We start from the raw sequence: 15,192 nt of genomic DNA, 5'->3' as shown, positions 1-15,192 counted from the left end.
AGCGATCCTGTCTCAGCGAAGTGGTGAAAAGATGCAGCTTCATCCTTGTGCCTTCTTCTCCCGTTTTTTGATGTCCTCAGCCGAAAGAAATTACGACATTGGGAATAAAGAGCTACTGGCAATTAAGGAAGCCTTTTCTGAATGGAGGCATCTGCTAGAAGGAGCTAATCATCCTGTAACTGTTCTCACAGACCATAAAAATCTGGAATTTATTCGTTCGGCCAAGAGATTGTCTTCTAGACAAGCTCGCTGGTCTCTATTCTTTTCCAGATTTAATTTTGTTATATCATATCGACCGGGATCGTGGAATGGTAAGGCCGATGCCTTATCAAGGATGCTGTCCGAGCCTCTCCTGGAGGGCAACTCCGAATATTCCATCCTAACACAAAAGAACTTCCTAGGGGCCACGAGTGCAAAGACGTTCTTGAGTCTTCTCAAAGAGGGGTATGAGAATGACCCACTTCTCAATGATCCTCCTAGGGACATGAACCTGGTGTACAAAAATGGCTTTTGGGTTCAAGGACATCATCTTTATGTACCTGAATCTGTTCGGGTGGAAGTTCTCAAGTTGGTTCATGATTCCAAACTTGCTGGGCATTTTGGAGTTACTAAGACCGAAGAACTGTTGTCACGTTCCTTTTGGTGGCCAGGGTACAAGAAGGATGTCAAACGCTATGTGGCCTCATGCTTGACTTGTGCACGCAATAAAACTCCCCGAGCCTCTCCTTTGGGGTTGCTTCAGCCACTCCCTGTTCCATCGAGACCATGGGGGTCTATTTCTATGGATTTTGTGGTAGATTTACCTCCCTCAAAAGAAATGACCACCATTTTGGTGGTGGTTGACCATCTCACAAAGATGGCCCATTTTGTTCCAGTGAAGGGGTTGCCCACTGCTGAACAGACTGCAGAACTAATGGTTCGAGAAGTATTTAAACTGCATGGAATCCCTGATGATGTGGTGTCTGACAGAGGTGTGCAGTTTACTTCAAAATCAATCTGTCCTCTGCTTTTCATCCCCAGTCTAATGGTCAGACTGAGAGAACTAATCAAACAATGGAGCAGTATCTTCGATGCTTTGTCACTTACCTTCATGATGACTGGGTGGACTGTCTTCCCACTGCAGAGTTTGCATACAACAATTCTAAACATAGCTCCACCTCTCAAAGTCCCTTTTACTTAAACAACGGTTATCATCCACTTTTTATTCCTGATCTCCCTATCACAACTCCAATTCCTGCTGTTACCAACAGACTAACTACATTGCAGGAGATTCAGGAGAAATTGATTGAGACTTTGAGGGAATCTCAGGAATATTACAAAAAGGCTGCTGACAGACACCGGAGAGCACTTCCTACGTTTCAAGTTTTGTTATCAACGAAGAATCTGAAGGTGCATGTGCCATCTGCTAAGTTGGGTCAAGTTTGTTGGTCCTTTTCAGATTTCTGCTCAGATCAACCCAGTTACCTTTCGCTTAAAACTTCCTGACAGTATGAAGATTCACCCGGTTTTTCATGTATCGCTTTTCAAATCATTTCATGAAAATCCTTTCTCTGGAAGAATTCTTCCACCTCCTCCACCTGTTGAGGTACAGGGCGAAGAAGAATATGTGGTGGAGAAGATTCTTGATTCTAGGATGTTTAGAGGAAAGTTGCAATATCTGGTCCAATGGGAAGGATATGGGCTAGAGGAAAATTCTTGGGAGTCTGAGGAAAATGTTCATGCTCCTAGACTAACAAGAGAATTCCACCAGAGGTTTCCCCACAAGCCTGGTCCTAAGACGTCCAGGGGACATCCTGTGAGGAGGGGAGTACTGTCAGAGCCTGGAATCGAACTTGGGCCTTCTGCGGTGAGAGACAGTGTTTCTTCTCACTGAGCCACCTGGAATGCTGGACAGCTCCCTTGACAATTATTTGGATGATCCTGCCTTTGCCCTGTTTTGTCTTGAACCTTGAACTCCTTGCTCCTCCCATGAACTTCCTATAAAAGCCATGTCTCTGCACTTCCTGGTTGCCAGATTATTGTGCCTTACCAGCCAATATCCCGCTTACTGTTCCTGCTGCTGTCTTCATCTACGTTACCGACCTTTGGCTTGCTACTGACTACGATTCTGCCTCATCCTATCTACTACCATTGGTGACCGACCCCTGGCTTGTGACTGACTCTGTTTCTGTTTGATCCCTGAACTGTTTGATCCGATTTTGGTTTCCAGCCTACTCATTCCCTGGTGGGGTGATCCTGAGATCTGCGACCTGGCATTCACACGCAGCCAAATCCATCTCCACCATTAGGAGCTCTGGGGAAGACCGGTGGATGCTTAGACCCCGCGCCTCAGGTAAACCTGCGTCATTCCCAGGGTGGGCCGCTGGTGTACCAATCCTTCTGGTTTCAGGTAAGCCTTACAACTGCTGTAGCAACTGGTCTCTGAACCTGACCTTATATCGTGACACTCCGCTTAATTCATTTTCAATCTTGACCCACCTTTTCCCCTCTGGGTTGTGTATCCAGTCATAAATTCTTGCTAGAACTTCTGCTCTATAATACCTCTTAAAATCTGGCACTCCCAATCCTCCATCCTCCCTTCTCTTTATTTCTACTCATCAAGTCATAAGATATTCTAGGTTTTTTATTTTTCCATATGTATCTTGTTAACATCTTTTTAATTACCTTGAAAAAACCTCCAGAAGTTTAACTGGGATCATCTGAAATTTATACAGGATTTTAGGTACAATTACCATTTTTACCAGATTTATGCGCCTTATCCAAGATGGATGACCTCCTCCCAGTTTCTTTAATTCCTCCTTAATCTCATTTAAAAGTGGGATATAATTTGATTTATACAAGTTTGTATATGAAGCAGTGCGTTTAACCCCTAGATATTTTATCTCTCTATCTTTCCATATAAAAGGGAATTCTTTTTGTATCTTTTCTTTTCCACTATTCGGAAGATTTACATTTAAGATCTCAGTTTTTGTTGGGTTGATTTTCAAATTTGATAGCTCCCCATAATCCTTTAAACTCTTCATTAAATTTGGGAGTGTTATCCTGGGATTTCCCACATAGAACAACAGGTCATCTGCAAAGGCTGCCACTTTATGTTCAATTCCTCCTATCTGTATTCCTTTTATGTCCATATTTTTCCTATTTGTTGCCAGCAAAGGTTCCAATGATAATACATACAATAATGGGGAAAGTGGGTATCCCTGTCTTGTTCCATTTGACATCCCAATTGGTGCCGACCTCTCTCCGTTAACCGCGGAGGGCTCTCTATGTAATTTTCCTATCCACTCTATCATTCTAACTCCCATTCCTAGAATCTCCAGAGTGTCCATCATAAAGCTCCAATCTACTCTATCGAATGCCTTCTCAGCATCAATCGAGAGCACCACTACCGGAGTTTTCCCTTTCCTGGCTTTTTGGATAAGCAACAAAGTTCTCAACCCATTGTCTCTACCCTCCCTTCCTGGTACAAATCCCACCTGGTCCCCCTGTATCCATTCTGGCATTAAATCCTTCAACCTATTTGCTAAAACCTTTGCATATAACTTAGTGTCTATGTTCAAAAGTGAGATTGGTCTATAACTAGAGCACTGAGAAGCATCCTTCCCTTCCTTTTGAATAAGCACCACATAGGCCTATAAAGATTCCCTCCTTATCTCCATCTCCCCACCCAGGGTGTTCATATATTTCTTTAATTTAGGTATTAACAATTCACTATATTTTTTATAGTACGGACTTTTCCCCGTCATGGTACTTTTTAATGCTAATTTTATTTCCTCCTGCGTAATTTCTAAATCAAGGGAATTCAGTTGGTCTTTACTTAACTTCGGTAGTCCTGCATTTTTTAAATATACCCTTCTTTTTTCTCTGCTCTCATTTCCATTTTTATTTCCTAAATCCTGGGAAGTAATATATATATTAATTATACAATTTGCTATAATATTCCTTAAACACCTTGACGATCTCTTTAGTAGAATATACCATTTCTCCCTTGGGATTTCTTATTTTTTCTATAAATTCCTGTTTTTCTTTTTCCTCAAGGCTCTCATTAAATATTTTCCTGGTCTATCTCCCCATCTATATCTCTCACTAGTCACTCTATTAAAAACTCTTCTCCTCTCCTCCATCAATATCTCTAGTTCTTCTTTCTTTATTACCTTCTGTCTTATCTCTTTTGTTATTCTATTTTTATGTATCTGCTCCAGGTCAAATATTTATTTTAACAGCGCAGTAAATTTCTCTCTTTCCCTTTTTCTTTTTTGCCCCGGATGCGAACAATATACCTCTTATATAGGCCTTATGGAACTCCCATACTGTAGCCACCGACACTTCCTCTGTCTCATTCTCCTGAAAAAATCTTTCAATCTCTTCTCTAATCTTCTGATCAATCTCCTGATTCAGGAGAAGAGCCTCATTCAACTTCCATCCTATACCGCCTGTCAACCGCCTCCCCCATTCTAATTTCAATGTAACAGGGGCATGGTCTGAGAGGGACATTGCCTCAATTTCTACTTTAGCCACCAACTCTATAAGTTGATGATCAACCAATATATAGTCCAGTCTCAAATATATCTCATGTGCATTCGAGAAGAAGGTATAATCTCTCTCTTTTCCATGTATTATTCTCCAGATATCCACCAGTTGGCACTCATGCATCGCCTTCTTTAAAATTCTCAGAGACCTACCTCCTTCTCGTTGCACAGAAGAGGTCGTATCTATTTGTGGATTCATACAGAAATTCAAGTCCCCTGCCACTATCAAGCGTCCCTTTTTGAAGGCCATCAGTTTTCTCAAAACATCTTTCAAATATACCTCCGGTCTCTTATTTGGGGAATAAATATTCGCAATTGTACATTCCATCTCTTGCAATCTACCTTTCAAAAACAAAAATCTCCCCTCAGGATCTGTTTCTCTCTCCTCTATCTCCAACCTTATGTTTTTTGCAAACCCTATTGCTACTCCCTTAGCTCTCTTAATTGGGGAATCTGCATAAATCCATGTTGGGTAATTTCTAGAATTCAACTTAATATTTGACTTAATCTCAAGATGTGTCTCCTGCAAAAAAACCACTGAAGCTTCTCTATGTTGCAACTCTCTGAATAGCTTAAATCTCTTCCCAGGACAATTCAACCCATTTACATTATATGTTATAAACCGTAATTCTTCCATACTTCTTGTATCACTGCTGTTATACCTACTTCTATCATGCAGAGTGTTGTCCCTAACGCCCCTCCCACACCACCTCCCCTCTATCCCACCCCTCCCCCCATCCCCCTCCCATTTTTTCCTCTCCCATTTTTAGGCTTGTAAAATGCCTACTAATCATTTGTGGGCCTATTCCCACCTTTGATTTAAAACTTTGGGGTTGACCTCTGCCCATTATCGACTCTCCCTTCAACCTCCCCATTTGCCCTCTTTCTATCAAATTTACTCAGTATATTTCTATCATCCCTTTAGAATGGAAATATGGTGGGGATATCATAACGAGGGGGGGAGGAGAGGGAGAAAACCAACAAAATAAATAAATATATTGAATTTTCTCTCCTCTTTCTCCCTGCTCCTATACCCCTCCTCCCCCTCCCCCTCCAACAAGCTGCCAATCCTCTTTTCTTATAGCTCCTATTTTTCCATCCTCTTCTTCGCACCCAGTTATCTCCATTCTTTGCAAGTCCAGTCTATCACAGAAATCTCTCAAGTCCTCCAGGAATCTCAAATAAGCTGTAACTCCATTTCTCCATCCAATTAGGCACACTGGGGTCCCCCATCTATAATGCACGTTCTGTTTTCTCATCTGCTACAGCAGGGGTTTCAGGGATCTCTTTCTCCACAAGGTCTCTGGTGTTAAGTCTGCAAAAATCTGAATGTCTATTTCCCCGTACTTAATTGTTGTTCTTCCTTTAATCTTCCTGCAAATCTCATCTTTATCACCATACTTTTGAAATTGGGCAATTGTATCTCTTGGTCTTTCCTTCCCAGTACCCTGTTGGGGCTTTCCTATTCTGAAAACTCCTTCCGGTTTGATCAAGTCTAGTTCAGGTCTGTCCATTATGGAGTTAAAAATTCTACATATTAATTCTTGCAATGTTTCTCCTTTTACATTCTCTGGGATACCTTTGTAACCTAAGATTACTCCTCCTATCTCTATTTTCTTGTACCTCTATCTTATAAAGCAATTTTTTCTGAACTTTCCCCATATTTGTTATCTGCTTTTCTAAATCGGCTATGGTTTGGGCCTGGTTTTTAACTTTCTCCTCCGTTTCTTCCACTCTCAATAACAGCTGCCCCAAATCATTCCGAATAGTTGCCATTTCTTGCTTTGTTTTCTCCAGACTTTTAAACATTTCTGTCATCTCTTTTTTTTATTCGGTACATGTAGTTCGCTTTCATATTCCTTCTTCTCCATAATACCTGCTATTTGTTGACTACAGCTACTATTCATAATAATCTAGGGCTATTTCCCAGACTAGTTTCCATTTCACCCTTTTCGCTGCCGCCTTGGGACCTTTCTGGGGTAACATTACCCTGGGACGTGTATTTTTTAATCGCACCAGTTTGATACCCCTTGAGCCCACTTCCTTTAACTCCTTTGTTCTTCATATCTTCTATTGATCTTATTCTCTTCTATTTACACAGGATAAGTAAATGTCAAATATCTATATTAATGTCCCAGCCTTGCTTTACTATTTGTCCATTTACTTTTTCTTTCCTGAGTCCTCTTAATCCTCTTCTCTTCTCCACTTCTTCATGACCCTTGGGAATCCCCCCTCCTCTCCTTCATCCTTTGCTCCTCCATACAATACAGTTTGACAGTTAGCACACAACAAGCCCCTGCCCCTGCCGCTCTCACTCACCCTCCTCTTTCTTCTTTTTCTGCGAGGCGGCTCCAGGCTTCGGATGTAGGGCTTTCAACTCTAGGTCAGTCCTTAGGGGGATTCCTCGGGATCTCTTGTTCTTCTCTTTTAAATCCTCATTTTTATTAGGGGTCTATCCATGTAGAGCAAGCTGGGTCTCATGGGTCTATTTCAAAACCGGTCCGCACTCTGGGGATTGATGTCAGGAGTAGACTGACACCTCCTTCTCTCTTCAGGAAGCCGGCCGGCTTCTTCTCCTCCCAGTGCTCCTCCGCGGCGGACCACGTGGTCACACCGCATCTCCTTGTCTCCCAGTAACCCGGCTCTGCGTCCCACAGTCTATCTCCGTCTCCACCTCCCAGCTTCTCATGTCACTGGTTCTCCATCTCCGTTCTCTCCTCCGAGCCCCCCCGCTCTCCGGTGAGTCTCGCCCCCTTTTCACTGCAACAGGAGGGCCCTTGGGGAGGTCGGGAAGCGGAGCCTGGCGGAGAGCTACTACCTCGCGCTCTCCTCAGCCGCCATGTTCAGGCCCCTCCCCCATCTCCCTACTACTGCTCTCATCACCTCCTGCTGATACTTCACTCTCCTGCTGACCCAAACTCCAGAACTGGAAGGCATGTGCGCTCGTTTACATCCCGCTCCCATCTTACTTTCCTCACCCTTCTTCTTCTCCTAACCCCTGGGGATATGTCCCCAAACCCTGGTCCCTCACCACCTCACTCAGCCACTAGGCACTCTCCTACTCCCATGCACTTCCACAACCCCCTCAACCCTATACCTGTCCCCCTCCTCCCCTCATCCACCCCTCCACTCTCAGTTGCACTCCTGAACGCCCGATCGGTTTTCAACAAGCTCACCGCCATCCATGACCTCTTTATCTCCCACTCATTCAACCTCCTAGAGGTCACCGAAACCTGTATCCAAGCCACTGACTCCTCCTCTCCTGCGGCACTCTCCTATGGAGGTCTTGCCTGGTCCCATTCACCCAGACCGAGCGGTCGTAGAGGTGGTGGGGTCGGCATGCTCTTGTCACCGCTGAGCACCTTCCGGGTCCTCCCAACCCCCCCCTCTCTATCCTTCTCCTCTTTCGAGGCCCACTGCATCCAACTCTTCTCCCCCACCCCTCTGAGAATTGCAGTAATCTATTGGCCTCCTGGACCCATATCCTGCTTCCTTGATGACTTTTCTGCCTGGCTACCCTTCTTCCTCTCCTCTGAGCTACCCACCATCATCCTTGGAGACTTCAATATCCCTATCAATGTCAACAACCCAGCTATATTCCAACTCCTCCACTTAACCTCTAATTTTGCACTCACACAGTGTACACAGTCCTCCACCCACACCGACGGGAACACCCTGGACCTTGGTTTCTCCCATCTCTGCACCCTCCCCAACCTCACAAACACCCCTTTCCCTCTCTCTGACCACAACCTCATCACGTTCTCCATCTTCCCCCCCCCCCAAACACCTCCCCCCCCCCAAACGTCAAACCATCACCAGCCGTAACCTCCACAACCTGGCCCCTCTCCACTCTGCAGCTGAACGTCTGCATGACAGTATCTTTCCACTGTCATGCCCTGACCTGGCCAATACTACGTATAACGACTCGCTATCAGCTGCCTTAGACTCCTTAGCACCCCTAACCACACATAGCATTAGACCCTGACCGCTTCAACCCTGGCAGAACGACCACACTAAAAATCTTAAATGACGCAGTCGCGCGCTGGAACGATTATGGCGCAAAACCAAATCCCCTTTAGCGTTCTCCCTCTACAAATCCGCCTCCTTTACCTACTCCTCCTCCCTCCACGCCGCCAAACAAGCCTACTTCGTAACCCTCATCAACACCCTCTTCACCTGGCTCTGCTCCACTTTCAACTCCCTACACTCTCCCCCCCCACCTCCACCCAGTATCTCACTCACCGCCCATGGGATTGCCAATCACTTCCAAAATGAGATCTACGCAATCCGTAAGGACATCGCCAATGCTCAACCTACCTCCCCACCTAGCCTCCCTCCCACTATAACCCCATCAACTCTCCCCTCCTCTGACCTCGCAACCGCCCTACCCCCCACCACACCTAACATCCCGCACATTATTAACCTCCCCAACACACCGCTCCTTCAGCCTTGCTACCACTGAGGAGGTCACTAAGGTCTCAGAAGCCCGCCTCACCACTTGCCCCCTTGACCCTGTTCCAACACAACTCCTCCGGTCACCCTCCTCCTCCATCCTACGCTCCCTCACCCACATCTTCAATCTCTCCCTCTCTACTGGCGCATTCCCCTCCCCCCTAAAGCATGCGCACATCACCCCCATACTGAAAAAACCCTCCCTGGACCCCACCGACCTGAACAACTTTAGACCCATCTCCCTGCTGCCATTTACTTGCAAGCTCCTTGAGCGCTTAGTCTACAATCGCCTAAGCGCCCACCTCACTGACAACAACCTCCTTGATCCACTACAGTCTGGCTTCCGTCCACTACACTCCACCGAAACCGCCTTACTCAAAATCACTAATGACCTGCTAACCGCCAAAGCTAATGGCCACTACTCAGTCCTCTTACTCCTCGACCTTTCTGTGGCCTTCGACACAGTTGACCACCCCCTCCTCCTTAATAAACTACACTCCCTCAGCATCAGAGACTCCGCTCTCTCCTGGCTCTCCTCCTATCTATCCCAATGCTCCTTCAGTGTTACCTATAACGCTACCACCTCCTCCTCTCTCCCCCTCTCTGTTGGGGTCCCCCAAAGCTCTGTCCTCGGGCCCCTTCTCTTCTCCATCTACACCTCCTCCCTCGGCAAACTGATACACTCCCACGGCTTCAACTATCACCTCTACGCCGATGACACGCAAATTTAACTCTTCACCCCTCGCCTCACCCCTTCAGTCTCTGCCCGTATCACCCACCTACTGAATGACATATCAGACTGGATGTCGCTCCATTTTCTCAAATTGAACCTTTCCAAAACCGAGCTCCTGATTTCTACCTCCCTGGTGTCTACCTCCCACATCCGACTGCAGGACTTCTCCAGGACTTCCCCCATCCTCTGGAACTCACTACCCCAATCCATCAGACTGTCAACTACTCTCCTCACCTTTAGGCGCACCCTGAAAACCCATCTCTTCAGGGAAGCCTACCCCGCCCTCACCTAACAGCCGATCTCCTCCACTCCTCCTACCACTCCATCCCCCACAGCCACATCCTCCTGTACCACTATCCCCTCCCTCCTAGATTGTAAGCTTGAAAGAGCAGGGCCCTTGACCCCCTCATATTTTGTTTGTTACTGTATTGTCTCATATTCTGTCCCCCACTATAATGTACAGCGTTGAGCAACTGCATATAAGTGCTTTAGCGCTACATAAATACTGTATAATAATAATATAACAAAGAGACAGTTCAATTCAGTAAAAATACAGCACAATCCAGCAAAGAGACATCTCCATATAGCAAAGAGACAGCCCCTTCCAGCAAAGAGACATCCTAATCCAGCAAAGATACATCCTAAAATAGCAAGAGACAGCCCAATCCAGCAAAGGGACAGCCAAATCCAGCAAAGGGACATCTCCATATAACAAAGAGACATTCCCATACAGAAAAGACGCAGTGCATTCCAACAAAGAGCCCAATCCAGCAAAGAGACAGTCCAATCCAGCAAAGAGATATACCTATCCAGCAAAGATATAGCTCAATCCAACAAAGAGACAGCCCAATCCAGCAAATGGCAAGGTGATGTCAGCAGCACCCTCGTTGGACACAGAAACAGGGGTCTTCGGGTTCCTGTAACCTCTGATCTCTAGGCTTTGTGATGGGCGGGGCTCGGTGGGTACTGTAGATGGAATTGGTCAGTAAGCTTTGAGTGGATGGAGAGCCTGGGTGATGTACATGGTGAAGGTGGGGGGCACCGGGTAACATTTGAGGCTCTGCTGTGTCTGAATTTTAAATGTGAATATCTCTGTTTACTGTGAGCATCAGAACATGCAGCAAGTGAACTCCACATGAGGCAGCCAGGCCCTTCGGGATGCCTGGCTCCCCTACATGTGTATGAACTGTCCCCTCCGATTGCAGCCCTGGTTCCTGAACCTCTGTTGCTGATTCTGGCTTGTGACCTGACTTTGCTTCCTGCCTGCTGTTCTGGTACATCTGCTGCTCGCTTGATGCTGACCTTCACCTGGATCTGACTCTTCTCCTGGTTTCTGACTTTGCACTCATGCTGCCCGGTTGTTGATGACCTCTGCTCATCTGACTACGTACCCGAGATCCAGTATCTTCCTACTACCCGTTGACCAGCTCCAGCTCTGCATCTGCTTCCAAGATATTCAGAACCGGATATCCTACAGGCACCTGTGCCACTCTGTGCCCTGTTATACCCTGTCATCATCTCCAGGAGAAACAGGACAAGAGGTGTAAGGGCAGCCCTCTTGTCAGATCAGCCTTGACCAGGTACGTAACTGCTCCTTGGATGTTGGGCCTTTCTATATGGCTAGGCTGTGAAAAAGTCTCACACATGGGGTATCAACATAATCAGGAGGAGTAGCATAAATGTGTTTTGGGGTGTAATTGCAAGTATGCCTATACTGTGTGTAAGAAATAACTTGTTAATATGAAATTTGTGTGGAAAATAATTTTTTTAAGTTTAATTTCTTCCAAAGAATTGTGGGGAAAAAATTAGAACTTCTAAAAACTCACCATGCCTCTTACTAAATACCTTTGGACTATCTACTTTCCAAAAAGGGGTAATTTGGGGGGAATTTGTACTGCTCTGGCATGTTAGGGCCTCAAGAAATGAGACAGGAAGTCAGTTCATTGTGATCAATTTTTAATGATTGGTACCATAGCTTGTAGACTTGATAACTTTCACACAGACTAAATAATATGCACTGATTTTGGTTATTTTTTTTACCAAAGAAATGTAGCAGTATAACTTTTGGTCAAAATGAAGAGAAATTACTTTATTTGCAAAATGTTATAACAGAAACTGAAAGAAAATCTATTTTTTTTCCATAATCAATTTTTATTATTGAAAAGAAGACATACATCTGCAAAATTGCCATTACAGCCAGTATTGTAAACATCAACAATAGAAAAACACACAAAGGATAAATGCATCAAGAAAAAAACATATTGTATTAGAATCATTCCCTCATAAGGCACTCTAGCACCATCTGGACATATCTAATTGAACAAAACATATAGTCAAAGGCTCAACATAGAAAATTTCTTTTGAACAATGTGTTCTCAACTATGTAAGAAACCTGCACAATACAAAAGCATTGAACCTGTGAGGTCTCATTATGGAGAATCCTTCATGTTACTTGTGTTATATGAGGCACATGGTTTTACTAACAACATGACACACCAATAAAAACTGATACATCGAAAGACTGGAGAGCAAAAAAAGAAAAATATCCAATGGTGAAATGGGTGCGGAGGGAAGACAGCATTCATCAATATGTTTATTATGATAAACAAACTATACTAAAAAAAATTAAACAATTATAGAATAGAAAAATGGACCAGAAAACTGACAGTAGAAGGAGCACAAAAGAAAGGAAGAACATAGAAGAAGGGGAAAGAAGAAAAAAAAAAAAGGGGGGGGGTATGACCAAAGGGGAAATTATCCCCTTCCCACATCCCCATCTAAGGAGTAGGGATAAACCCTGCCCCGGGGGATTCCATCCAGATCATTCAAGCCATGCATCATGGTAAGGAAGATGCTGACCATCTCCAGGAGAACCAGACCTTAAAGTAAAGGGGTACATAAGTATGATTTAATCATCCTGCAAAAAGTTTGTGGTACCCCTCAGAAAGATTATAGTGTATCCAGCAAGCCCAAGTTTTATAGTATGACGAGTATCTATCATGTGCCGTCGTGATCAACTCCTCCATCTACGTTGTCTTGTCAATCTCAAGAACCATTCTCACAAGGAGGGCACTGAGGTCTTTTTCCAATACCGTGGAATACACATCCTCACCGCCACTATCAAGTGCATAGCTAGTGATCCATGGTACCTCCGACCCAACGAAGGCAAACAGTGAAGCAAATATTGAAGAGGAGTAAAGTCCAATTGATAGGAGGTGACCTGAACAATTATATCATGCACTCTCTGCCAGAATATGCTCAATACAGGACATTCCCACCATATATGGAGCATCGAGCCCGGTGCTTGCTGACATCTCCAACAGAGATCTGGAATAGTCGGGTAAATTTTGTGCAAGAGATGAGGAGTTCTGTACCAACACGTAAGGATTTTAAAATTATGTTCCTGCACTGATACATTCACTGTACAATTGTGTATCGTCTTAAGAACCTGCTCTCCATGTTCTGGAATTAAGGAGATATCCAAATCTCTCTCCCACTTGTCAAGGTGTCCGACCACATTGTCCGACTCTTCCTGCTGCAAATTAAGGTATATCAAAGAGATCAAGTGCCTCCGCAGTTCCCTGGAGAGGCAAAGAGTCTCAAAAAACGTTTGGGTCCTACCACACATCTCACAATAGGACGAACCCAGTAGAAAATGTCTAATCTGTAAGTAAGACCACCATTGAAAGGGTGGTGGAGAATCTTTATGGGCTAAACCCACTCTTGAACGAAATTTACCATTTTGAAAGATATCTCCAGCTGTGGTAAGGGCGGCAGCAATGCAAATCTTACAAAAGGAAGGCTGTAAGCCCAGGGGGAAGGCCGGGTTGTCTGCAACAGGAGTCATCGGAAAACTTAAAACCTAACACGACCACTCGGTTTCGCTAAACGTCTATCAGTAGCTGATGGGGGCAACCAAGGTATGGACACCATCCTTCATCTGTGCATATATGTGCCAATCCACCATTCTAGTGAGTAGACAGGTTCTATGGTAAGTTTCAAGGTCTGGCATTCTCATCCCTCCCTTACACTTTCGGCCGGCACAATTGAGACAAACTCATCCTAGGGGTGCTACTTTTCCAAATAAATCTGGAAAATAGACATCGAGCCGTACGGAAAAAGATTCGGGGAAGGCAAATTGGAATAGTCTGCATGAGGTACAGACATCGCGGCAATACCGTCATTTTTATCACCGCCCCTCTGCCAAACCAAGAAAAATGGAGAAAACTCCAGGTGGTTAAGTCATCATCTATTTTGTGAAGCAAAGAATGGAAACTGATATCATACAGATCTGACAGAGATGCCGGCAAGAAGATCCCTAGATAAGTAATGCCCTTCACCTGCCATTCAAATGGGAATTCCCATTGGCACTGATCTATCATGTCCTTCGGGAGTGTAACATTAAGAGCATGCGATTTCGTCAGATTTAGTTTGAAATTCGACAACCGTTGATAGACATTGATCACCTTTAGTAATGCAGGAAGAGTAGTTATTGGACGAGAAAGAAACAGAAGGACATCGTCTGCAAAGGCCGCCACCTTATACCAGTGTGATCCGATTGTTATCCCCGCTGTATCTGGATCCACTCGAATCTCTCTTAAAAAGGGTTCTAGTGTCGAAACAAAGATAATGGGGGACAGGGGACACCCCTGTCTCATGCCATTTGTAATTGAGAAGGCCTTCCATAACTGCCCATTTACCTTCACAGAGGCCAATGGATTGGAGAATCAATAAAAGTCTCCATTTTAGTCCCCAGTCCTGCATTAGACAACACTGCTGCCATGCATTCCCAAGATACTCTATCAAATGCTTTTTCTGCATCCATAGAAAGAAAGAACCCGGAGTGTTTAGAGGCAGTCAACCAGTGATGGATGTTCAACGCCTTAATCGCATTGTCTCGGCCCTCCCTTTCCAGGACAAAGCCTACCTGATCCAACGCCACCCACGTCTTAATGTGAGGCAAAAGGCAATTAGCAAGAACTTTTGCTATCAACTTCACATCTATGTTTAGTAGGGAAAATGGAATGAAAAAATTTGAACACGCATTAAGTCTTTACCAGGTTTTGGAATAACAGTCACATAAGCCTCTAAAAGTTGGGCTGGGAGTGGCAAATTCTCTTCGAACGAATTAAACACTCGCACAAAATTGGGGAGAAGCAACTCCTGAAACATTTTGTAGTATAGAGTGGGCAGTCCATCCAGACCTGGACTTTTCCCTGGTTTCATGCTCTTAAGAGCCTCCAAAACTTCCTCAACCGGGATCAATCCTTCCAGGGACTGCACTGCGTCAGGGGATAAAGGAGGGACACCATACTGACCAAGGAACGCCTGGATCTCACTCACTCGCTCGGTCAAGGGCATTCCCCGAAGGGTCTCCCGACATCGATAGATTATATCATTTTTCGTAATATTGAACAAATTGAGAAGCGATAGCTTCTGTCGAAGAGTACGAACCACCCGACTGAGCTCTAATAGAAT

General features: G+C 44.8%; 1 protein-coding gene across 1 annotated transcript; it reads left to right on the top strand.

The window, feature by feature from the left end:
- The first annotated feature begins 484 nt into the window (after positions 1-484).
- LOC149468422 (uncharacterized) lies at positions 485-14,725 on the top strand. The gene is made up of 5 exons (XM_089670219.1): positions 485-697; positions 1,021-1,367; positions 1,558-1,846; positions 11,239-11,294; positions 14,542-14,725. The coding sequence occupies exons 1-5, from the start codon at positions 485-487 to the stop codon at positions 14,723-14,725; spliced, it is 1,089 nt and encodes a 362-aa protein (XP_089526345.1).
- The last annotated feature ends 467 nt before the right edge of the window (positions 14,726-15,192 follow it).

Source organism: Staurois parvus, unplaced genomic scaffold (genome assembly GCF_062004578.1).
Source record: "Staurois parvus isolate SC_StPar_1 unplaced genomic scaffold, SC_StPar_1.0 ptg000087l, whole genome shotgun sequence".
NCBI lineage: Eukaryota > Metazoa > Chordata > Amphibia > Anura > Ranidae > Staurois > Staurois parvus.
The sequence above is the reverse complement of the archived record's forward strand: the minus strand, read 5'-3'. Positions and strand labels throughout refer to the sequence as shown.

Bases quoted from the DNA above. Each gene is read 5' to 3' on its own strand.
- LOC149468422 (XM_089670219.1), top strand. From the start codon at position 485: ATGAACCTGGTGTACAAAAATGGCTTTTGGGTTCAAGGACATCATCTT. The intron at 1,368-1,557 runs GTTATCAACGAA...TTTCTCTGGAAG, and splicing joins CTTCCTACGTTTCAAGTTTT to AATTCTTCCACCTCCTCCAC. The intron at 11,295-14,541 runs GTACGTAACTGC...CTGCATCCATAG, and splicing joins GTCAGATCAGCCTTGACCAG to AAAGAAAGAACCCGGAGTGT.